The 25,604-nt window shown below is 31.5% G+C and overlaps 1 protein-coding gene across 2 annotated transcripts in view; it reads left to right on the forward strand.

The window, feature by feature from the left end:
* Nucleotides 1-1,607: 1,607 nt before the first annotated feature.
* The window catches only part of LOC132722139 (tumor necrosis factor ligand superfamily member 10-like), a 40,027-nt gene continuing 16,030 nt past the window's right edge, over nucleotides 1,608-25,604 (forward strand). Inside the window, exons 1-3 of one of the 2 annotated variants that reach the window (XM_060706570.1) lie at nucleotides 1,608-1,701; nucleotides 2,479-2,949; nucleotides 25,495-25,531. In XM_060706570.1, the coding sequence (XP_060562553.1) occupies nucleotides 1,699-1,701; nucleotides 2,479-2,949; nucleotides 25,495-25,531 (511 nt within the window). In that variant the 5' untranslated portion in view covers nucleotides 1,608-1,698. Of the gene's footprint in view, nucleotides 1,702-2,103; nucleotides 2,950-25,494; nucleotides 25,532-25,604 lie in introns of those variants that run through there. The other variant, XM_060706571.1, reaches the window with a different exon arrangement.

Raw genomic sequence — 25,604 nt, forward strand, 5'->3', positions numbered from 1 at the left:
TCCGTCCCTTATGTCGTGGCTAACAAATTGTGAAAACATTGTTCTCTATATGACCCAAACACGGCAGTGAAAACTAATAACTTGTTTTCTCACAGCTTAAATAACCAATTATTTTTTATAACGCAATTCGTTTAGTAAGCACGCGTTTTAAACTATCAGGGGTATTGAATAAACAGCCACCTAAATCGAAATTCTGATTTTTTTTTGCATTTTAAATAAACTTTAATAAATCAAAAAGTTTCACTATAGATAAAACATACGTGTGGCGTATCGAACGTAAAGTCGTTTATTATTTGAAGTAATTTCGTTTCATCAAATTTCAGTTTAAAATATACAAGTAAATATACTATTACTATTATATAAAATGAACTTTACCACTCAGATTTGATTATTAATAGACATAGTAGATAAAGGAGTGTTTTAGCGAAGTGTTTGAACTTAAAAGACATATTTACATTAAGTAGGTGCTTCAGAAATTTGGCAAGTTTTGACAGTGACACATTTTGTGGCTAATTATTGACGGCCTACTGTATAACGTAAAATGTACAAATCAGACCAATATTGATCGATCTATGTTTACTTTATATATTAAAATTCAATTACCTACATTGACCTTACAACGAGACGAACATCCTATACAATTGTCACCCATATACAACTTAAAATATAACAGAATCGTAGCAAAAAATATGTACCACAACCATGACGCAGTCAAGACATTCTATGCATTAAAATTAAACAGCGGAGATGACACAGATATCTTCACAACGAATAATTTGCATAAAATCTATAGTCAAATAAAACATCAAAAGTTTCACGTATCAAGGTATTTCCGCTGAAAGCCGATCTTTGCTATCAATTTATAGTTATGGGACAGGATAAAAAAATGGGTCATAAAAATATGACCACGTAAATATAAAACATTGTGTCACATAAACCGACTTTATTTCGCCCCTGGTCAAGCAACAGTGGTCAATAAAGTGGCTGTTTGGTTCAGTTTAAGATACCAAATAGTTTTATATTAATAATATTACGTGACTTTTATTAACATTATTAACGATTTTACTATAAATATAGTATAAAAGTTTTATTGAAAATTTATGAAGGATAAAAAAGGATAGGTGCGTTGTTTAATCATAAAAGTATTTTAAAGGATTAATAATTTTTAATAAATGGGGTTTAAGGCAGATATTTAACTTACATTATTAGTACATTTATTAAACAGGTACAGTATCTATTAAAAGATACAAGAATCTGCATTTCTATGCAGATTTGATTTAAGTTGATAAAAGTTACTTTTATAGTCACACGTCTTCATGGTTATTACTTAGATTTAAAATATCATCGTCGGATATCCACGGTTCGGCCGTGGGTATCCGACGATATTAATATACATGTAGATATATTTTCTGCCGACATGTCGCAAAACCTTACATCGTAGCTCGTAAACAAATTAACTTTTAGAACAAGAAACGGGTGTCCTATAATTCATTTAATTTTAACTTATTCAAGTACATGTTAAAATCATAGATAAAATTGACACTGTGTTTGTGCATATGTTGTATTTATATTTAACATTTTAAGTAAGTAACTGGCGTCACATTCACTGATCAATCCTAGGATTTCCACTTTCGTTTATAACCATTGTCGAATCGTTCATTATTTTAGAATTTATCAAACTGGATATGTAAAGATTGAATGGTAGATTTTAAGTTTATATTTGTTTAACATTGAACTTTAAAGCAGTGAGTGGTGTAAAATAAATAAATAGATGGGAATTTCGGGTCACACTGCTAAGTGTCATTTAACTTTTTAAATCACCTCTTATTTATCTGTGACTTATAATTTCGCAATAATGTTCTTATTTGTCGTAAATATTGTACAATAAGTAAAATTAGAACAGGGTTATTTCAATACTATATTTTAAACCCATTCTATTAAAACCTTCATTTCGTATTAAATAATAAAGTAATTTACGATTATTAATTCATGACAAATCTTTTACAGTGCAACACGCCTTTACATTAACGAATATCGGAAAAATCTTTTTGTAAATAACGAGTGCTCGCTTCTGATTGGATAATAGCGTCACGTGGCAAAATACAGGCGATTCAATACACTACGGTGCTATCGGTGGTTACTTTTTGTATAATGCATATCGAAACATTACTTATATTTTGAATAGGTGGAATTTTCATTCCGTTAAAAGGTCGAGACATGTCTACATGGGATTAACATAACCGGATTAGTTCCAAGTTTGTATTTTGGTTTAATGTACGTGGCGGAAGCGTAACAAATTGGTTGAATACACACATATCAGCTGTCTTATACATGTTGTTGATTGACAGTGAATGTTTCAGATGCTGTACACTTGTGTTTTCTAGCCGCGCGTGGGGTTATTTATAGAAAAGCTGTTGAATGTCACTTAACTGAAATAAACATCGTTTATCGTTTAATTTCACTCTTGATTTTTCACAGGAATATTTTGTATTATTTTTCAACGCACGTAAAATGAACGACCAGGAAAAAGAGGCGAGGGCTTTCATTAAAAATGGTAGTGGAAGTAATAATGGAAAAATGAACAATTTACAGGCTGAATCACAAATGGGAGTAAAACGACAAATTGCTCAGTTAAAAACGTACATCTTGGGCTTGGCTTTACTTCTCGCCTTAACTTTTATAATACTCGTCATTACATTCTCAGTGCTATTCGCAAATCTCAAATGGGACATTGAAAATCATAATCATCCGCCAAAAGTCGGTGCTCAGATGAACAAAGTTCTTGAAAAAGAGGAATTGTGTTTATTATGCAACGAAGTGCGATTAGGTCCTAGTGTGGAAGAAGACCAAATGTTGGATTATTTTGTGCGAAAACGTGGAGTTAATGGCAGAAAAGACGAGGAATGCTGCGTAGAAACACCGGCACAGCTACTTAAATTGCTTCAAATGGTAAGTGTTTTCCTTCATATTAATGTATAAAATATCTTTTATAGACTTACATATCTTATATTTTTAAACCTAAACGCCTCGCAATGTTCATTCCCTTAAGCTATACAGATCGACCGCCTAACGTTTAATTACAAACCGTTAATTAAACCCTGTGTGTCTGTGATCACTCAAAGAACATATTCTAAATCATAGATTAACCACCTCACAAGATACCCACTGATTTAATAACACTATTGATAAGTTTCCAATATATTTACACCTGCATTTTCCTATATACATGAACATGTACTGTTAGTGTTTGGAAGTCGGATAAATTGAACTTTGAGTCCATTAGTTTATTTATACATGAATATTCCCTACATGCAATTTTCTTAAGAAGAATATACTTCTAAGCATATCTCACAAAATTGGTTAGACATAGCACAATTATCAATGAGAGTCGATAGAATTTTGTGAATATTTTATCGTATTTTCTCACGTACTGTAATCATCCATCAGCGTGTTGTCCATTTTCCCTAGAAATATTTTGTTCGGTTCTATGAATCTCTTGTCTGGTCCTGTCATCACTCCAGATTGATGAATACATGCTGAAAATGTTGTGAAAACAGTGCTTTCTTTCCATATTTACATATGCTATAAAAATAATGAATTATATTATGCTTTCCCGAACAAACAACATTTGCTATTTCCTAGGCGACTGATATTTTGATAAATCGAATTAAACAGTTGAAGCAATATTCGAACGTTTGACGCAGTAACATAAATGTTAAAATGATATTTTTCCGTGTTTAGATAACCAAGGAAGTTATTGTTAAACATTTATTAACAGTTTTTACATTATCACCATTGTAAAATAAAAATAATATCTGAAAGACAGTGATATATATAATACTCATATTTACACTCATATCAAATAAAACACGGTGATCAAAAGTCCTCTGAAGAGGTTCGAACTCAAGTATGTCATTGTACAGGACATTGTCGACTGACACATGACTGACTGGATTTGAAAGAACCTTTTATACATCTACATCTGACTGAACTTTTCGATTTTCTATACATGTACACTGCCTTCTATAAAAATCTGTTTTTCTAATGTTTGTTTAATACACAAATTATTCATGTTTAAATACACTACATTAAGAATGTTTGTCAATATTTATCAATATTTAATATGCGTCGTTTTGTAAATCAGTCTTTCGAATCACCAAGTTCTTGTAGAATAAAATATGACAAAACTTTAAATGTAAAAAAAAAGATTTAACAATGATAACACTATTTTGATCCAATATTTTTAACTTTAAAGCAATTTGTATTTTTAAAACGACTATTATAAGTTTTTGAATCATGGTATTAATAAAAGCCGGGGAACATTAATTTTACATCAATTTATGAATATTGAAAATTTGCTAATAGTCCAGATAAAAAACAATTTATTTTACAGCATCTCTCCGATGAGGCGACACAATTCTGTCTTTTTTTCCTCATGTCTGTATTTTAGAGATTGAACTGTAAATGAATATAACACAATAAAAAGTTATTGTATCATAAACTCGCTCGTTCATTAACTCATAACTCTCATCCTCATAGCTAAAAGAATGTTACTTTATTTTTGGGGAGAAATGTTGAGAAAATAGTGCGAACTAATCACCGTCCCAATGATGAATTGAAGGCGCATTGTTTTTCAGTTTAAACTGTTTTCTTGGTTATTTATCAAAATTTCTGCAATCAATAACGGCGGTATTCCATCAAAATGAATTTTCTTTAAAAAGTCGGAAATTTTCTCTTTCGAGCTTTGTTTAATGACAAAAATTGAGAAGTGACAAAGCAATTTGTTTTTTCCACTTGATCATAACTAATTGGTGCATAATATATTATATTTCGTAGCCTCCTCATTATTTTCAATGTTTTGGTACAGCCGTGTCGGCGGCCTGCCTGTACTGAGTTCATTCATGTATCATACGAGGGACTTCGGGGTTCGAACTGCGAATTTACCTTATTAATTAACTTTGTGGTGTTGAAAAATGAACATTCGTAGATTAACGAATTTAACTCGCTGAAAATCAGCTTTGAATAACGTTTAATAAATAAACTCCTAAACATGAACCCTAACCCATAGGTTGTTCACAATAGATACTAATTCATGTTCAGCCTTTCAGGAAGAAAAGAAAAAAAATAATAGAATTTTTACCGAATCTATGAACATTCACACTAACCGGATCTCAGGTATATAGCTTACGGGAAATCTCTGAAATAGCGATGTACGCTGGTGAATAAACTTCATTTCAATCAAGAACGAAGAAAACGAGCTATTTCTCTATAATTTCAAAACGTATAAATACTCCAGAAAGTGGATTAAAAAAAATTTTTTTGAAGCTATTAGACTATCCTATTTTAAGTTTTCTCATTAAAATGTCAAGATTTGGCACTTAGCTAGCTTACAGGTTGATGTAACTTATTGAAGTCAATAAAACGTTAGATTGATTTTATGACCGTGGTTTTCAAGTTCACAAGGCGGTTTGATTTAAAATTTCAATTCATGTTAAGTCACATTAATACCTCAATCAAATCTTCATCAAAAGACTGAGTCAAAAATTGTGCCGACCTTTCGGGTAATATCTTCAATCAAAATTAAAATCTCAATTTAATGTTCCAGAATTTTCCCCAGAGTTCTTTTTTTTATCTGATTATTAGTTATGAAATTAGATATGTGGTGTGTGGTGTTAGTTGGAAATACTGGAGAGAAAAAAAAGTTCAACGGTTATCCAAAGTTTTGATGTTTTGTAAAAATATATTTGGACAGGTATACTTCAGAACTATTTACGTACTATATGTTGACAAATTATTTTTATTAATGATTTATTAGTGTTTTTAAACATGATCAAAAATGCTTTTAAACAGTACTTGATGAAATAAGTTGAAGTATAACCGTGTTTTCGCTCACCTGTTTATTTATTTTGTTCGTTTTAATATCAACTCTTGACCGAAAATTTGTTTTCAAAATACTATTCATAGATTATCAACTTTCTATCTAACTTATAGGGTTGACCTGAAACCGAACAATGGTTTTAATTAAAATTTTAATTCAGTACCTATCTATTGTCAAAATATATACATATGGCATTGTAATAAACCAATTTAGTTTGGAAATATATCTATACGTTGGCACCGCCGTATAAAGTGTGTATATATCGGATGGTTTTAAGGCATTATGCGTATCCGAAAGATCAACAGTCGAGTCATTTATGTGTTTACAATGGTTTTATTCATCTCCTAATATCTTTATATATTTGAGATATATGAATATAAAAACACAGATTCATATTACAGTTTTACGACTATAATAAAAAGCCGTTGTCCTTCGTTGGATGAGTCGACCCAACTTTGACATTATTATACTTTATTTGTCATATATTTCGAAAGTCGTCTGCAAAAAAAGAATGTTCAATTTTTTAATGATATAGATATAGCCCTATATAAGATCATCCATACAAATATGAATAATGGGGGAATATGGAAACTGATACCGCATTCATTTAACCAATTATAATACGAGTCATAATTTCAACATCGTCTATTGCACCACCAGTCAGTTGTTACCTTATTCCTGCGTGCTCTTTACCCATTGGAGAGCCAGAAATTGTTCCCTTTTGATAATCAAACTTCTATATTAAAAGACCCCCACCCTGTCGGAACAGTCATTTCAAAATTCTCTCTCACTATCCCTGCACTCTGCCGGGGAAATGGTATAAAAATACATGTGTATGTATAAAAAACGAAATGTTAACTCTCATATTATTAAACCTAAATCACTTCTATGTCTAAGTTCTAACCTATTATTTTAATATAAATAAGACACTTATAACTCGTATCATTTTTATAGAGAAACTTTTTTTTTACACTTTGTGTTTCCCCACACTATTATTTCAAATGCGGAAAAAAGTGAGTATCCCACACACGTAATATAATGCTATGATAATACTTTAAAAACGATCGACCATTTAAATCAAGTGTTTTCAAATTGTCAACATCCTTGGCGCTTAATACGTGAACTCTGAAAAGGTCAAGTGCACAAAGACTGACATTTGAATCCCTTTCAAACAATCAAGGACAGCAACATATTTTGTATTAGTCATGATTTTAGTAAACATCCAGCGTCCTTAGTTGAAGTCAAATAATTTAGTTGGGAGTTACCCAATGTGTATTGCTGGTCCGTGTACTAAACTTCTATGTACTTTTTTCATTCGTCTCATCCCCGCATGAAACTGTCAACTTCTCAGCATAAGCAAACCACTAAAGGCAGCGATGGAGGGGCTGAAGACGTTACATATATCATCTATGTCCTAATCATTTCAAGAAACTAAGAAGAAGTCGTTTAACTGAAGGAACTCTCTTGGCATTATACATGCAGCTAACTAGCTAACTGTATTACAGGTCTAATTCTGCAATTAGAAATACTGATTCTATATTTAGATTATGATGATCTAATGAAGATAATGATTATGATGATCGTGATGATGATAATGAAGCTAATGCTTTTGGTAATTGAGCTGATAATAATGATGATAGACAATAAAACTTTGGTAGATAGATTTAATTGTTGACATGCAGTGTCGTAATAGTAATGAATATGCTTTGATGTTATATATTCTTTTTTTTCATGTTATTTTTATCTACTTTTTGTTCTCACTTCGTGCTGGTAATATTGTTACATTCTTATCTTCCATAAAATTAATGCAGCAGAGCGTGATAACCCATCACTTAACTATCGTCTGCTCGCACAGAACGACTGTTATATTACATCTGCCTAATTGATAATATCTAACGAGAATCAGAAAATAACAAATTTTCTAACGTTTAAAATTGTTCATCACGAAATGATAATTATCAGTAGCGATCAATATTTCATTAATCAGATCAGTTTTTTGATGAAGAAGCAGACGACACTTTGTAACAGATGATGGCACGTGCGGTGAACTGTTTTTATAATTTAAAACATTTCCAAACAGATGCTTCACGCTGAAGTTTATCATTTTTTTACCAGGCAACAAAGATTGTTTTTTTTATATATAGCACCGAAGGCGTATAAAGCGTTCTTTTCTCAGACCCAACTGTTAATGTAAATTGTTTGACATCTGCAATGAAACCATGCTTTTAATTTAAACATCTATTGAGTTTATATGCATGAAGAATGCATGTTTAGATCCGCAGGTAAATTGTATTGATGTAAAACGCATTATATTACATGTATTTACAAAGATTGAAATGTGCTTCATGATAGCGTATGATAAAATCACTGACAAAATCAAAGTGAGGCACGCAAGCATTCTCTTGAAAAGTATACCTCTATTATTATGATGTTAAATTTTGTAATTTTCATTCCTGTACTTAAAGGTACTCCACTGAGGTACGGCCGAATGTCACAAAAAAAAAGTAAAATTTCACAAACCGATAATTTTTTGTTACCTGCGTGTTAGGGACATTGAAACTGAATCAGTTATACATTGATATGTGTTCTTTGGATTGGCAAATCGTTTGAAATACACATTTTCTCCAATTTTGTGGGAAAAGCGTTTAAACACCTTTCAGTTTGCAAATCTGAATAAAAACAACGGTCACGTGATGATTCTCGGGATGACTAAAAAGCGAAGCGGAGAATTTTTTGTGTATCGACAGCAACGAAAGTGCGAAAGTGGAATATACCAACAATCCATAAATTTAAAAGCAAATTATGGGTTTGTTTGTTAAATTTCTTGTTGTTCACATATGTTCTTGTGAGAAAAATCTTTCAAAAGCAATTTCAATATATTTAAAGCATTGCATTGTTGTAATCATGTTTTTTTCTCCATTACAATGATGAATTTAGCTAAACGTACGGAGTTGGAAACTGACATACACAAATTTTACAAATATTCTATGTTAATTTGAGAGCTTTCGTGTAATTCTTAGATATTGTGTATTAACTTTGTAATGGTTAAAATATCATGATATCTAGGCTAAGAACATTTACTTTGTCAATCAGTGTAATGGGTCCTATTTCAAAGGTCACTTTGGTTTATCTGATACTCGTTCTGGAAAAAAAAACTTCGTAATACCTTTTATACAACGAACATGAACTTGAGTATTGTAAGCATAAAAAATCACACGCACACTCAGAATGTTATTCTAGAGATTTCTGTTTAACTCTGATCAAAGCACTGAAAGCACTGGCTAAATAGAGAATGAATACGGCCTCATTATAGGACATTTAGGCTTCAACTTTATAAGTTTATATTTCTAATGTATGTCTAGTGCATATAATTAAAATTCTATAAGAAAAAATCGATCTCCTTTTCTAGAGAGATCTGAAATTTAATACTTATCATTTTACATACATACTTGCATATTTATCCGGATTGGATGTAAACTTTGTTGATGAGAAGTTTACTACGTTTTGATCTAGACATTCAAAACTGTAGGTAATTGATACCTGTTTCATGCACATGGTAAACATTATCAAGAAGGTCGGAAAAGAGTTACAATCTGGCTCTATTAATATTATTATTATTATCATTATTGATTTAGCAGATACCCTGATAGAATCTTATTTATTGGAAGGCCTTTGTTCTAGTGATGGGTCAATTGAGCTGTGCTATAATGTTACCAATATATTGAAGCTTCCCGGTGGAAAAGAAATGTAGAGCGTTATAATAGTAAAAAAAGGAAAACTGGAATAAAGACAAACAAGGCGACGGCAACGTTCACAGGACGCAGCCCCCGACACAGTCAAGCTTCCACAGCAGGGTTATTGCCGTGACTAGTGAAATAAACTTAAAACTGATTATATAGTTGTTGTTCTTTAAACCCTAACATTCTTTCAAATTAAAAGAAACAAACAAAATCATGATACTTGCAAGACAAATGTGAAGGGCAGGTAAGTAAAGGTAACTTTAAGAATTCAGTAAGATATTATTAACCTCACCTCAAACAACAACCATTACTTAAACTATGTTTTATAATACTTCGAACTCCTAGACGGTATACAAACCTGGGAAAGGGCAATGCATATCTTAACCATTGTTTTACTCCTTATAGCCTGTTTATCATGGCATACTCATTGTTAATAGTTTTGTAAATATTTTGATAAAAAAGGTCAGGTTCATTTCCCGACTATTTTGGAAAACACGAGTGACTGGTTTCAAAAACTGCAATGGTTAAATATTGATCGGGTGCATTTCATTGCATAAATAAGTTAGGAAGAGAACCCTGCTTTTCTTCCTTTATAGCACTAAAACCTTTACTTTTCTCTACTTTTGTCTCTTCTTTCTTCCTGTTTCTCATTTTTTGTTTAGTCTCTTTATTTACCACTTGAAAGCCTGAAATTAATTTTTTCATTGATAATTTAGCTGTGGTCCTGTGTTGCTTGGTCGTGTGGGTGTTGCATTCATTGAATGTTATCATTCCTTTTTGAATTTCTGATCGAAGACCAGGAAATACAAAGCTAACTGTCAATCTCTGACACAGCGATTTCACGACATCCCTAACAACAAGCATGTATTAAAACAGCTGAAAACTAGCGATTTAAAAGAAAGAAATATTTTCATTCTGTTATAAGAATCCAACAAATTACAACGCATTCAAAGTTTAAAAGTAGCTTTGGGTTATAGAATTGTCAATGAATGCACATTCACAAATTACGCGGATGAATATCATTTTAATCAATGAAAATGCTATTTTAAGCGATGTCGAGAGCGTATTTCACAAATAAATCTGACTGTCGAGTAGTGGAATATATACATGTCGGACTGTTTTGGCGAGAAGATTTTTGTTAAATTACTTACATCAATGTTAAACAACAGGTTTATCTTGAACAAAAAAACCTCAAAATTAATAAGGATTACAAACCCGAAATGCAATGAAAAATCTAAATTTAGTATTACTTGATTTTATTCAGGCATTGTACCTATATCTTCTCCGTGGTGCGAGGGTAACGCGCTCGTTTAGTGTGTCTGGGGTTCAAATAAAATTCAAGGCAATTATTTTTTATAAAGTTTCTTTGTTAAGGAAATAGCCACGATATGCAAGGGTAAAGTGTGGCTGTCATAAAAATGAACATAAATGATTTTTGATGCAACTCTAGTCATGCAAAATTCCATACGTATCAAACTCTGGTACCAAGCAAGAAGAATTATAGTACATAAATATAAACTTATACAGGAAAATAATACAGTTATACAGTGCGATTTAGATTGCAAAGATCAGAAAATACCACAGAGCTTACAGCCTTTTGATCTTGTTTTTCGTATGTATGTTCTGGAGATTAGGTGGGTTGTTCTCGTAATACTTTAAGATTTATAAGATTGTGTATTAAAAGCTTTTGTAAATTGTTTCGGAAATACTGGATATCGTTTTGAAAATTTATAGAGCTACTAAAGTATTTTAAACCCATGAACGAAAAATTTCACAGTAAGTATTTCGGTTATAGTGATTATACCGTAATCAAACGTTAAAGGTCTCCTAAGAAATGTTCTTTGGAATTAAATACTAAGTGTAAGCACTAGAACATAAACCACAAGATTGCTTACAAAATCTTTATCGGCAGGAAAAATTGGTTCACAAAACATGATTTTTCACAGTCATGATCAAATGAACAGACTGTCATTTTCTTCCTGTTACCGAAAGATACGAACAGACTGTCATTTTTAACATGTTACCGAAAAATACACACAAGGAAGATTTCAAGTAGAAGACACGTCACTGACAGAATGTTCTTAATATTTGAATAGAAAACAATTTGCTAAAGCCAATTTATGAAAGAGAAATCTGGGATGCCACTTATAAAATTATTTGCCCATAAAAGAGGGTTTATTTTACTCGTTTAGATTATTTTCAAGAACAAAGTCTCAAAAATCAAAGGTTAGCTGATATCAAAATGTAAACCGCGACATATAAAATTTATTTACCTGTGAAACTGGAGTGAAAATGTGTTAGTTTATCAGGTTTTGTCTTCAGTGCCTTCAGCACTTTGATCTTATATATAGTACAAGAAAACTATATCGTTTTCACCGAAAAATTATCAAATTCTAAACAAGTTTCTAATAGAATCATAAACATTTATTGTATCATAGTTTGAAGACATTTCTGTTGAAAACGTGTCAGAGTTAAATCGAATTCATATACATGCACAGTGCGTAACTGGAGTGCAGGTAAAAGTTCCCAACACTCCAGAGCATGTCCATTGATGTACTCATTCCTTTTTTTTTTGGGGGGGGGGGGGGTGCTTTTTGTGGAATAACGATAGAAATGCCACATTCAGGAGCTGGTTCATAGGGTTTTTTTTCTTAGGTTTCATATTGTTACAACAGGGAACGTGCATTCAATTTGGCCTATGGTATGAATAAGATGTAATTGTGTGTGGAACGTGTATGTACGATCCTATCAAGATAGCCTACGAAACGTCACTCATTACATACACAGATGCCCGTTTGTGCCAGAAACAATTTTGCAAAGGGCGCACATGAGTTCTTACTCCACCAGTAAAACTGAAGAGTCGCCAAAATGACCTACACAGTTTTGTGTTACGTAACCCCCACTTCATTCCAAAAACAATCACATCAAATGAGACATGTCATTAACTGTATTTGATTTAAATAGATAGCGTTAAATACATTTATTAGTGTGATTACACTGTGCTCGTTATGGTATAAATATTACCGATGCATTATGTTTGCCTTAGAATATTGAAATTGAAACTGAAATGTCAATGAAAATAATTGTACATGTATATTATATCTTTCCGTTTTGTCTAGAAAATGTTCGCTTCGCAGGCGTTTGATTTTTCAAGACAACGAAATTGCTACCTTGATTATCTTTTATACAGTTTTTCTTCGTTATACTCAAGTTATATAAACATGATAGGTTACAGTGTTGAGAAAAAAATCAATAGAATTTTTTACCCCCGTTTACTCTGTTGTTCCAAAAATGTCCGTTGCGTATTTTAGTCATACCCGATGAATTGTGGGTAACTTCTGTACATGCCTGGGAAAACCACTTTTCATTTTTGCATCAAAATCTAATGTGAAAATGCATTTTCTAGCATACTTGATGTTAGAGGGTTGGTTAAAGTGTAAGTTATTGTTATTTTAGTTATAATATTGTGATTTGTGAGGAAATTTGTTTACATTTTTTTGGACACCAAATTACCTGTCAGACCTCAGTGTAGCCCCTTTAACTTTGATATAACTGAAAAGGAATTGAGAAAAGAATCTCTTTCGCTCTATATTTTTTCACGTTTTTACAATCTATTAGACAATTGGGTGCCTGATTCTTTCATATTTACATACATTTTCTTCATCTTTCTTTGTTACTTAAGTATGTTGAATACTTGTACAAAATAAAACGTTTCCGTATACATAAATAATTTTAATGTAAAATAATTGAAATAGTATTCATCACGATTCGTACATTATTTGTAATATGCATCTGAAACTCTAAAGCTTTAAATCATGATTTTTGCATGTAATTAATTAAATTGAATATTGTTTTCGTTATTTTAATGTATTATTAATCTGAGAGATACCTGCAAGAAATTGGATATAGTTAAACTTGAAATTTAATATTTGCAACTGAATAGCAGAGTTTAATGGATTTCATTTGTTTTCTAATTGCTCATTTTAATTGTGATATATAGGATATGGGAAAAGAAAAAAAGAGTTTGTTACGAATGACGTATTTCTCATAATATGGATATTTCATCATTCAACTTTCATTTTATTATAATTATGATAAATTTAACCATAAAAGACGGATATTTATTTTTGATGAAGTAAATGCGCAATATTGTGTATACAATTATTCATAAAATTGTTCTTTATCACTGATTTATTCAAAATTTAATGTTTTTACCCAAATACATCATAATCCATTGAACACCTGGTTTAAATATAAAAAAATATTTAAAATAGATCAGGAATTTATAAAACGCCTATATCACAGTCAGTATTCAGTATCTGAAACTAATCTTTGTCCCCATCCCCACTAACACCGCCCCCACCTGGCTTACTGGTCATGGGGAAGGCAAAAGTCCGGCAGATGTATTCCAGCACAAAATCGTACTTCGTTACATTACATTGTTTGTTATAAAGCTCTAAGGATGAGCAGCCGGTGTCCTAAGAAAATAAATGATAGGGAGAGTGGCCCTTATTACGAAAGTCCCGAGACGACCGAGGAGGGTGGTAAGGTGCGATATTGCACAGCGTCACGTGTGCGTGGTAAGATGCCTTACTTTGATGTAATGAACACTAGGTGCATCATAACATATATTAGTTAGAAGTAGAGTTATGTATCCTAGCTAAATAATTATGAAAACTTGAAGCTTACGTAAACCACCTTCAGGTCCGCTCCTGGAACTATCCTGTACTGGTGTCCTATAAAGAAACATGTTCGTGTCTACAGTAGGGCTCGAACCTATGATCACTGGATTGAAGGCAGACACCTTAATCATTAGGCCACCTATACATTTAAAACGAGTCTTGGAAAACATGAAGATCAGAAACAAGCATTTTAGTATGATAATAGTCGTACAGCTGGACATGTAGCTACACAGTCCATTTAGGTACTTGACATAGTCTTATAATGGAGATAATTTTATTGTGTAATATATATGAGATATTACACCCTACTTGAGATCACTTATCTTACACCCATTCAAAGCTCTTGCTTTCGAAAACATATTTCCTGTTCGAAAGTGTAGTTAAAAGAAGGATACTTTTACTTGAAAGACATTGTACATGTACAATGCACTACACGTGCAAACATACTTACCATAGGTCTAGTATTGGTGTAAATATGAAGACACATGATACGTGGATAATATGCAAATTTGTTACTTAAATCGAGCGTGTTGCTGAAAGGACTTTCAGTTGAATAATGATCTAAACATAATCTCCTTAAGATCAGAATTGTGAAATAATATGACTCATAGATACATTGTATATATTTTTAGCGTATAAGCTTGACACTTATAGAGATTTAAACTAAAGTCATGATTTGGGAGTCTTTTATTTCTGAAGTTAGTTTAGTTTATCCAAATTTATTTTAGTTCGATTGTGTTGAAAGCTATAAGCGTATTGAAACACACTATTTCCGGTTAAAAGCCTTAAGAAAAAGGGGCTGGTGTTATTTTGAACTTCTCTTTGTAACGTCAGTTAGCCATCTCGTGTTGCAATTTCTTAAGTTTAATACTGTGTAAAACCATGCAATGCTATATGCATTTTAGTGCGCAATTTTCCAGGGAAATTGTAACAGTACAGCTAGAAATCTTATTACATTTTCCTGCATTTTAAATTGAACTAAATACTTTTAGGCAGAAGTGGAACGACAGATTCTACTTTTAATCAGGTTTGTATTGATTCAATCTAAAATACCAATCTTTAAATTGCCTGAGAGCTTTAAGAAATTGCTTTAATAAAAGTAGCATTTTAACCGTCAATCTGCACGAAAACTCTGACCTTTAAATACGTATTTAAGGTAATAATACCTAAAATGTCGCGGTGTGCTAGTTATTATTGTCAAGATTATGCTTTTCATAATCGAACAGTAAAAATCGGAAATCGTAAAGTTTGTAAGAAATGAATATTAAACCACTGTACGAATACACATAAAGCGCAAATAACGCGTTTTAACTTTTATAACTTTGATATATAAGATTTATGTTGTATACAAAACTATCATTTTTATACGCATCATTAGGCATGCCTTGGAGACGTGTATATATGAATAAAATATCTGCCCTGATTACGAGCAGACATGCTAATTTGATCGATTTTCGGTTTTTGCATTGCCGGCCCTGCTTAAACCTCCCGATTTGGTGTTTTCTAATTTTAAGATATTGTAAATTAGAATGCTTTAACTAGTAACTGCATTTATTATATCGTAAAGATTGCTTTTCAAATGAAAGCGTTAGTAACGAAATAGACTTTTATTACACTATAGCTCTGTGGTAACGAGAAATATCATGATTTACATTATATGATTAGTTAATAAGATAACTGGCTAGACGATAGTAATAATAGTTAATTGTATAACAGCGACGGTATAAATGCCATTACGGTCCATAACCGTCCGCATTCCGGAACGTACGGCGCTTCCTACGAGAAACAGGTTGAAAAGTGACATTTTATATAAATAGCAAATCTGAATCTATAATTTTGTTTAAATAATTCTGTTTTTATTTTTGTCAACTAGAATCAAAATTTATGCTACTTTGCAATACAAAAAAGTATAAATAAAATTACAGGAAATATAATATATATAATAGAAAATAAACAAGACTAACTAAATATATTTTGCTTTCTAATAAAAGGAATTAAACTCATTTATAATAATTTATCATTTCGTGTGATAGAATTGTGAAGGTTTTAGCTTACATATAATTTGATATCAAGACAGAAATTATTAAGCCATTAGAGCTATAATACGTTACCATAAACAAGTGTTTTTGTACATTATTCTAGAAATGTTATTTATATTATTATCTATTATCCTATTGAAACGTTTAATTTGTATGGAATATCAGCTCTCTTTATAAAATTTTCAATTAAGTTTGATATATATTTTTAATTAAGGAAATATTACAGAATGGATATATATGTTTTTTTTTAAATGATCGGTTATGAAACGTTTCAGTCATGGTTAATGTTAAAAGTGAAAAACCCTTATATTGTTGTAAATAAGGCAGGTAATCATTGATGTTTCTTATTAAATTCGAGTAAGATTCGGGAGTGTGTAAATATGCAAAGACATCATTGATTATTAAGACACGTGATGACTAAGTGTCGTCACTGTCAAGCAAAAAATAGCTTTTTTAAGAATCTAAAGATATATATTTTGTACATGGTATACAAAAGATATATATTTTTCTCTCAGTAAAACTGAGAATTATAAAAATTAGTTTTATTCTGGGTTATCGGCAGACTTTTAACATTATGTAGAAAATTATGGGAACGAAACTTGAGGAAGTTCGGAGATTAAGCAGTATTTACTTAATAGTTGCAAACAGCGATGATTCGGCCAAGTTTTTCGTAACAATTTCCTATCTATGTTGGTATATATCGAGAGAAACTATATTGTAAACTTGTTTTTCCAAACAAATAGTAGGTCAAAGCATGTTATGTTGTTTGCGAATCATAAGCAATTATGATATAGCAGAGTTATAAAGGAATGCTTGCCAACGTTTTTCCTGATTAAGTTATTCCTCCAGGATATATATCAACTCAAGATGTAGCGTCTTCTTCCAAACAATAAAACTTTATCTACACATCTCTGTCTTTGACGATATCGTTTTATGCTTAGGGCTATTGAAAATTTCATTATTCTCCGGTGACAAATTTGCAATGCGATGCAGAAATAAACAACAACACAAAAGTCGCTCCGATTTTGATGGACATGTTCTTCAAGAAAACAGCTTGAGCTATGCACGGAATCAATATCTCACCAAGTCACCATCTGTTTCTCTATACCAATCTGTCAGCTCTATGAATACACAATATTTGTTCAGAAATACATAATTATCTCGGTGATTAATCAATAAAACACGAATTATTCTCAGACAAAAACCCACATAATTGCCGGTAATTAATCCTGTCCAAGGAGCGCTACACTTTTATTATGTGTATTATATTTATGACATGCTGTTTTAGTCCCGCATTGTTTGAAGACGTCTAATTGTTCCCAGTAAACGTGCAATTTGTATAATCTTAAGTGTATTAACTTGTATTAACTCTTGTATGAACGTACGTTTTGTTACGTTACATTATGACAGGTAAAGTAATCTTAGTGCCGAAGTTATTCTTTACTACCGTTGTCTGGGAAGCTTTGATGTGAAACAGACAAAGCTACTTTAGCAGAAGAACTTCTTGGATTAACTTATTTTCAAGCACTAATGCTTTCTTTATGTCGTTCAATAATGAAGGTTATAGGGTAATCTCTGAATGTTAAACATTGTAACACTTTTTGTAGATATAGATGTATAAATCTTGTATTATGTAATGTTAAGCTTATTGACATTTTAAGAAGATATAGATATATTTCATCATAATCAGTAATCACATAACAATAACAGTACTTTTGTATAACTTTATATCTTTATTCAATCACCATTCTCAGTCACAGTAGTTGTCAATGGTTTTTATGAATTAATTTAGTACTCGCACCTGCTTTACAAGTACGAAATACAGATTGTGACATTTCAACTGGTTCAATTTTACGAATTCACAATTTCATTTTCATGAATTCAACATACAGAATACACGAATTCGCGATTTCAACCACATGAATTCAAGATTTCATTTTCATAAATTCACGTTTTCAATTTCACGTATGCACGATTTCAACTTCATGAATACAAGATATCAGAATTCAACTTCATGAATTCACATTTTAAACTTCACGAAATCGTAAAATCCACAGGCACGAGTATCGGACCTGGGAAGAAAATATATGACCAGATTGATAAAAAACATGTGTTCATCTTAAAAGTGTCAAAAAAAACCCCCAAAAATGTAAATAATGACCCCCTTTAAAAATATACTCTTAACTTAGAGTATATTTTTAAAGGGGGTCATTATTTACGTTTGTTTTTGTTTTTTTTTGACACTTTTAAGATGAACACAGGTTTTTTTATCAATCTGGTCATATTTTTTCTTCCCAGGTCCGATACTCGTGCCTGTGGTAAAATCAGCACTAGTTTCTCCGAAATGAGGTTTATCTTTATCACTTGCGAATGATGTTATCGCTATATTGTCCCCGGCAATGCGGGGACAACTGGAAGGTCCTATGTCAAACACGGCTTGTTGTCTTGCTATCCACATACCCACTTAGACTCGGATGTGGCGGAGTAACAAATGACTGGTACCTCGCATATTCAACATTAAACCTTTATTGCTCTTTTATTCTAGTGGCTTCATTTGGAATAGTTTTTGTACGATAGCTCTTATCGGCAAGAAGATGTTTTATTAAGTGGATTAAAAGCCTTTTCTCAAGATTATGAAAGCTCTTAATGAAGCTTTCGTGTAAGGACACTAATAAACCACGCTTAGATTCTCGATAAAACGCACTAGTCTAATAATGGAATCTACTCGGTTAAATAATTCAGAACATAAGAGATAAATTGACATTAAGAATCAAGCAGCTCTGGTCTTTTTGTTTGTTTTGTTCAATCACTGTCAATGTTGGTTGACGCCGGTTTTATTTCACTGCCTGTCTGGAAATAAAAACAAACGAAAATCGTTAAAATGCATTAGAAAAGTCGATAGAAGTACTTAAAGAGTATTTTCTTAGGCAAAGAAGGAAAAAAAGTGTTTAAGGGTACTAGTAGCGTGAAGATGTTTTACTTCTGGCCAGACATTTTGATGAATTGCGTGCATAAGTGGTGGGAATACGAAATGCTAGATGTCAGGGCTAGGCAAGTTCAACATGGAATGAACTTAACTTGCAGTTATACAATCTGATCTACAAATAAAAAAGAACACTATCTAATTTTGCTTTATTTTATAGAAAAATCACCACTCTAAAGAAATATTGATCATATATATTAGATATGACTTTGACAAGATTTCACCTAACGGAAATCTCGAAAAACAAACGAATACACCATTAGTGTTCTCCCTTGACATTGATCCGTGTTCGTTGTATCAATACACTTTACAAGATATCGCCATTTGATTTGTTGACAATGTATATTGATGATGCATTTTAAGGTGATATAATACAATATCGATCGTTAATGTACATGTCAATAGGAGGTATGGCTTTTATAGAATCCGGTATTGACGAGTAAATATCTGACAATAAATGATATCGACCTTGATTTTTCACGTGGTATGATACTGAATGGTATTTTGTAAATCATAAAATTTTGTGGTAAAAGTTAAATTTGAAAAGATATATAAAGCAAATATTCATATCGATTTTATGGTGTTTTATGTAAACGTGTGAGTTAATAGTGTAAGTAATGGCAAGTGACGGTTTAAATAATAGTTTAACAACGTTACTTGTATTAGATGTATGATTTAGAGTAATATTATAAAAGCTTTCTGGGCTACTAATTTTATCTCTAAGAAAAGATATGCTTCATAGATGAGATGATTTATGATATAAAAAGCTAGTTTATAGGGTGCTAAAAACCTTTCAGAACATGTCACTTTACATTCTTTAAAAGCACTCAAAGTTTAAGTAACATAAGGGAGGTAATTGTGTTTGAACGTAAACCGCCGTCTCACAAAGATTGACGGAAATGACCGAAACGTTGCGATTGACGCTGGTATAAGTATAAATATTGATTCCGACTTCGGCAACTATTCTGATCGCTTGAACATATGAAACGTTTGTTATTCTTTCATTACAGTAATAATTCACATAAGCTTATTGTATTTCTCCCTCTTCTAATTTCCTAACCTCCAGTCTTGTGGAGAATGTACTTAGATTTTCGAGGAATGATTGCGCATGTTCACTTTTATACATGTAATCATCATTATACCTTGCTATGTTAAGCTGTTGTTAATACTAAAACGTATTAAACAACATGACTTACGTGACTAAAGTGATTAGCGGAAGTTCCGCTGTCAAATCATAATACATCAGTTATTCTAAAAGAGACACTTAAAAGCATTAATATGTAATCGGATAAAATGTCATTGTAAACGTCGATGTCTTATCACCTTCTTCAACTTAACATTATTATACATTTTAATATCAGGACATTTCTTTTTTGTGATTATAACATTTAATGACATAATTCATACAAATATCGGTTATTTAACGCAATTTAATGTCGATTTACGAAGCCGATTAGCTAAAGTAATTGAGTTACAATTTATTTTAAATACAGCAATCTCATTGGACAAAATATAATTTTCAAACACTTTGTTATTAGAATAGACAAATGAATTCAATACTGCTAAAATAGTATTGAGCAAAATTTTGTAAACTATGATCAAAGAGTATGTACCCATCTAGTAAGTTTTTGTACATTCGTTTTTTTTTGTCGTGTATATCATTAAGTTTGTGTTCATAGTTTTACTCGTACATATCGTCTGCATCCATTACTTGTTGTCATACGATGCATTGTCCAGTAAGTTTAAATGTTTTCAAATAAAGCTTGATTGTACAGAAATTCTGTAATCCACACTTGAGTTTGCTTCATTCAACTAACCAGTTATCGAGCACGTGAGAGAGGCAGACACCATCAGGACACCGCTGCCGTAAAGTTCTTAAATGCTTCTGTTTGTTCTTATTCACTCGTTAGTTCACATTAGATTTGCTACGCAAAATTATCTTCCAAGATGAAACTAGCTACATCACATCAACATGTTTGCTTCTTTGCTATTGTTTTACTTCCTTATGTTTTTCAATTCACTTCTAATATAGTTTGTACATTGTTTATGGGTTAAACTTTTTTAAATTATTTTCTTTTTTGTCTCGTTATATTCTTAGTATTTTATCACATTCATTTCTTAAATTCAATTAATAGTTTCATATCAAGATTCACACTCCTTTCCGCATTGTATACGTATTTGTTTTCATACTTGAATATTTATGTTTTACTAATCGCATAAATTTTCTGTTCCATTGTGCTATTTTTATGAGATTCATTTTGTTATTCAAGAAAATCCGGTAATAGAGACACATAGAATGACTGTTTATGAGATGATATGTCCCCTGTTTTAATATAACAAGAAATACGATGTTTCTTCAGTTTTAATAATCCAAGAAACTCGATTCCATTCCAGACATCACCAGCTTCCGATGTATGACAGAAATTAATAAATATACTTTACGAGTTGAAACCTACCCCCTGTGTGCTCCAATATCAGTCGGTGTCAATTTGAAGTAAAATATTATGTTGTTTTCTTGTCTAGCACAAGTTTCACGTGCGCATGGTAGTTATATGTAGCATCCGTTAGACGGGTTTTATGTTCGGTTCTCAATTAAATGAAGAACTAAATATCCTTAACTGTCGCTATTTTAGAATTAAATGAAAAATGGTCTCGTAACAAACACTTGTGTTCAATTTCAATGAATTTTGTATCTTGATATTTCATACCAAATATGGAGGCCATTAATTTTCTTTTTCTTTAATTGTATAAAATGTCAGAGCAGAGCGTGTCTTACAAGAAGAAAAATAGGTAAAAAATAGTTTTGATTTAGGAATCTTTAAATGATTTTTAATGAATTTTTGAGAAGAAAATTAATTTCTGAAATCTGACCATATAAGGCTTTTATAATTATTTAAAAAAAGAAATATCCTTTCTTTTCTTATTTTAATTTCGTGATATTTGCAAGAAAGTCTATTTTCAACCATTGTGACTTGCCTCCATCGTTGTCGTACAGACGTTGTGCAGAATCAAGCTTCTATATTTAGATTAATAGTCAACATCAGTCTGTTAATCACTGTCAATTATGTCTCCGCCGTGATATAGAGGCAGAAGTCCATTATCAAAAAGGATCCGAGTTGTCAATTACCGATAAAACTTGTCCTGTTGATTTCATTATGTGTCTAAACAATGACCTGTTTATCGTATAAACCAGGGACATCAAGTTGGAGGGTAATGGAATTACTAGTCATATAAAACAATGTGTAAGGCCAAAAGAATTCCTTAATTTGTTTGATGTCTTTAACGATCAAAAACTCGTTCATTTGATTCTATAGTGTATTTGAAGTGCGCGATATTAAGACAAACACACTTGGACGTTTTTTGTCATAATTGTTACACACTTAGGTATAATAGTTCTTTTATAACGCAATTAACTTTGTTGAAAAATAAATCTTAAACATTCTAAGTTAACAAAGTAATAGTTTCAGGAGAGATCAATTAATTACGTCAAGTGTTGCGACAGATTTCATGAGATTGTGAAGCACGTGCCGGAATGCGTATAGAATTGTTCTAGTATTAAGAATGCGGGTACCAGCTATATCATATTATAATTATCTTCCCACGCGTTTTGGTGTTTGTGATAAACCAAAGACGGCATGTACATTAGAATCAGGATCATTATGATTTCATATCAAATAATAAGGCCCATCTTATCTGTTATCTCGCAGACTTACATTAACAATGACATTGATGGCCTAAATTGACAAGTTCTATCTTGTTTCCTCGCAGTCAACTTGTTGCGAACTTGGCGCTGTGAACAACGAAAACTGGCGGGGTGCACCGAAGAAAAACATAAGGTTAACATCTATTTCTGAGATAATTCAATCAGTTACGACGGAATTGTACGGAAGCATGGAGAGGACATAGTCGATTTATTTTAATAATCTGTGGGAACAACTTATTTGTCGAAGTATTTTTTATTAATCTGTGGGAACAACATGTTTTGTGAGAAATTTTTTTTTATTCTGTGGGAACAACATATTTTGTGAGAAAAATCTTTTTTTATTCTGTGGGAACAACATATTTTGTGAGAAAATCTTATTTTATTCTGTGGGAACAACATATTTGTGAGAAAAATCTTTTTTTAATCTGTGGGAACAACTTATTTTGTGAGAATTTTTTTTTTATTCTGTGGGAACAAACTATTTTCTGCTATATTTTTTTTCAATATCTTGTTCCCTCAAGATAATAAGTTGTGCGAACAAATTAATTATGTTTGTTCCCACAACATAATTCAACCAATCAAATTCTTGCATCTTGTTGTCAGAAAAAATGGATAGAGATGTTTTTCTAAACATTTTCTTCTGCCATTATTGCAATTGTGTGCAAATGGCGACTTTTTTAAAAAGGGACTTAACTTTGCATTCACTCTTTGTGGCAATCGCTATTTTGATTGGTTGAATTATGTTGTGGGGACAACATAATTAATTTGTTCGCACAACTTATTATCTTGAGGGAACAAGATATTGAAAAAATATCGCAGAAAAATAGTTTGTTCCCACAGAGTAAAAAAAAAAGATTTTTCTAAAAAATAAGTTGTTCCCACAGAATAATTTTTTTTTTACTCAAATTAAGTTGTTCCCACAGAATAAAAAAAGATTTTTCTCACAAAATATGTTGTTCCCACAGAATAAAAAAAGATTTTTCTCACAAAATATGTTGTTCCCACAGAATAAAAAAAGATTTTCTCACAAAATATGTTGTTCACACAGAATAAATTTTTTTTTTACTCAAATTAAGTTGTTCCCACAGAATAAAAAAAGATTTTTCTCACAAAATATGTTGTTCCCACAGAATAAAAAAAGATTTTTATCACAAAAGATGTTGTTCCCACAGAATAAAAAAAAGATTTTTCTCACAAAATATGTTGTTCCCACAGAATAATTTTTTTTTTTACTCAAATTAAGTTGTTCCCACAGAATAAAAAAAAGATTTTTCTCACAAAATATGTTGTTCCCACAGAATAAAAAAAGATTTTTCTCACAAAACATGTTGTTCCCACAGATTAATAAAAAATATTTCGACAAATAAGTTGTTCCCACAGATTATTAAAATAAATCGTCTATGTCCTCTCCATGCTTCCGTAGAATTGTGTTCCCCTCTAACGCTATATCAGATAGATGTTTTAATGGAACTCCGGTCTGATTTCGGATTAAAGAGGATTTGTTATTGATGGATCTCTGCCGGTAGTTAATTTTAACAGGAAATTTAATTCCTGAAAACTGGTATACAATAAATCAAAATGTTTATCTCCCGACATGTACTAATAGCGTTGCTGTGTTTCCATCTCACAGGGGCGTTAACTCGTATGTTTCATTCAAAGCATATCGGAAGTTGAGAAAACTTCTTTTAAGATTAAAGTAATTTTTTTCGTGCATCTTGAAAAAGTTTTGTTTGTGGTGGTTATTTATTACACTCCACTCAACCGTTATCTGCATATTTGTCTATTTTATGTTTAAGTAGGGATCATAAGTTTTAATAAAGTTATGACACTCTTAACATTAATCTAAATGCTATTTGTACTGAATCTTCTATGTTATAAATCATTTTAAATAGAGCTGTACAGGAAAAGATTATCTTGAAAGCTTGTTGATTCTGTCCCAATATTTGCATGGAAGTGTCAGTGAAATATTTGAACAGCTAGTAAAATTGTTTGTTTTAAAACGGAAAGATTGTTTACAACTTCGCTGAAAGATTGGAAGATTTCATATTATACGTATGAAAACTGCACTTTGATACCTATAAACAAAAGCTCTTGTAATCAGCCAGTATAAAACGTACACGGAACGTGATTGCCAGAGATCTCTCGTGGAAACGCTCTTATCATCAAAAAGTCATCAAATTATATGAAAAAAATCATGCTTGCATTCGTGTGTCAATTTTTTGTTTGCGTTTAACATGATGGCCTGTAGATAGGCAATTTCTTCTAGGATGAAATCTAGCTGCAAGTACACCTGTAAAATATATTATACCAAAGTACTGACTGGTGCATGTAAGGGCGGTTTCAGACTGACAGACAAAGTGTTTCCCCCAGATCTTTGAATCAGTATCATATAAAGGACTGCTAATGATTTTTATCTTTGTCGGTTTGAGATATATATATTTATATATATATTTTTTTGTTTTTTTTCAGTTTGTCGAGAAGAAATATAGAGAAGAAATGGCTCATGGTGAGTACGCCTGTATATTTTATACATTATTAATCAACTGTCTACTGTGTGTAAAGAGTACAAGTCTTATATA

Source organism: Ruditapes philippinarum, unplaced genomic scaffold (assembly GCF_026571515.1).
Source record: "Ruditapes philippinarum isolate M1 unplaced genomic scaffold, ASM2657151v2 ctg4811_1_1_1_1, whole genome shotgun sequence".
Taxonomy (NCBI): Eukaryota; Metazoa; Mollusca; class Bivalvia; order Venerida; family Veneridae; genus Ruditapes; species Ruditapes philippinarum.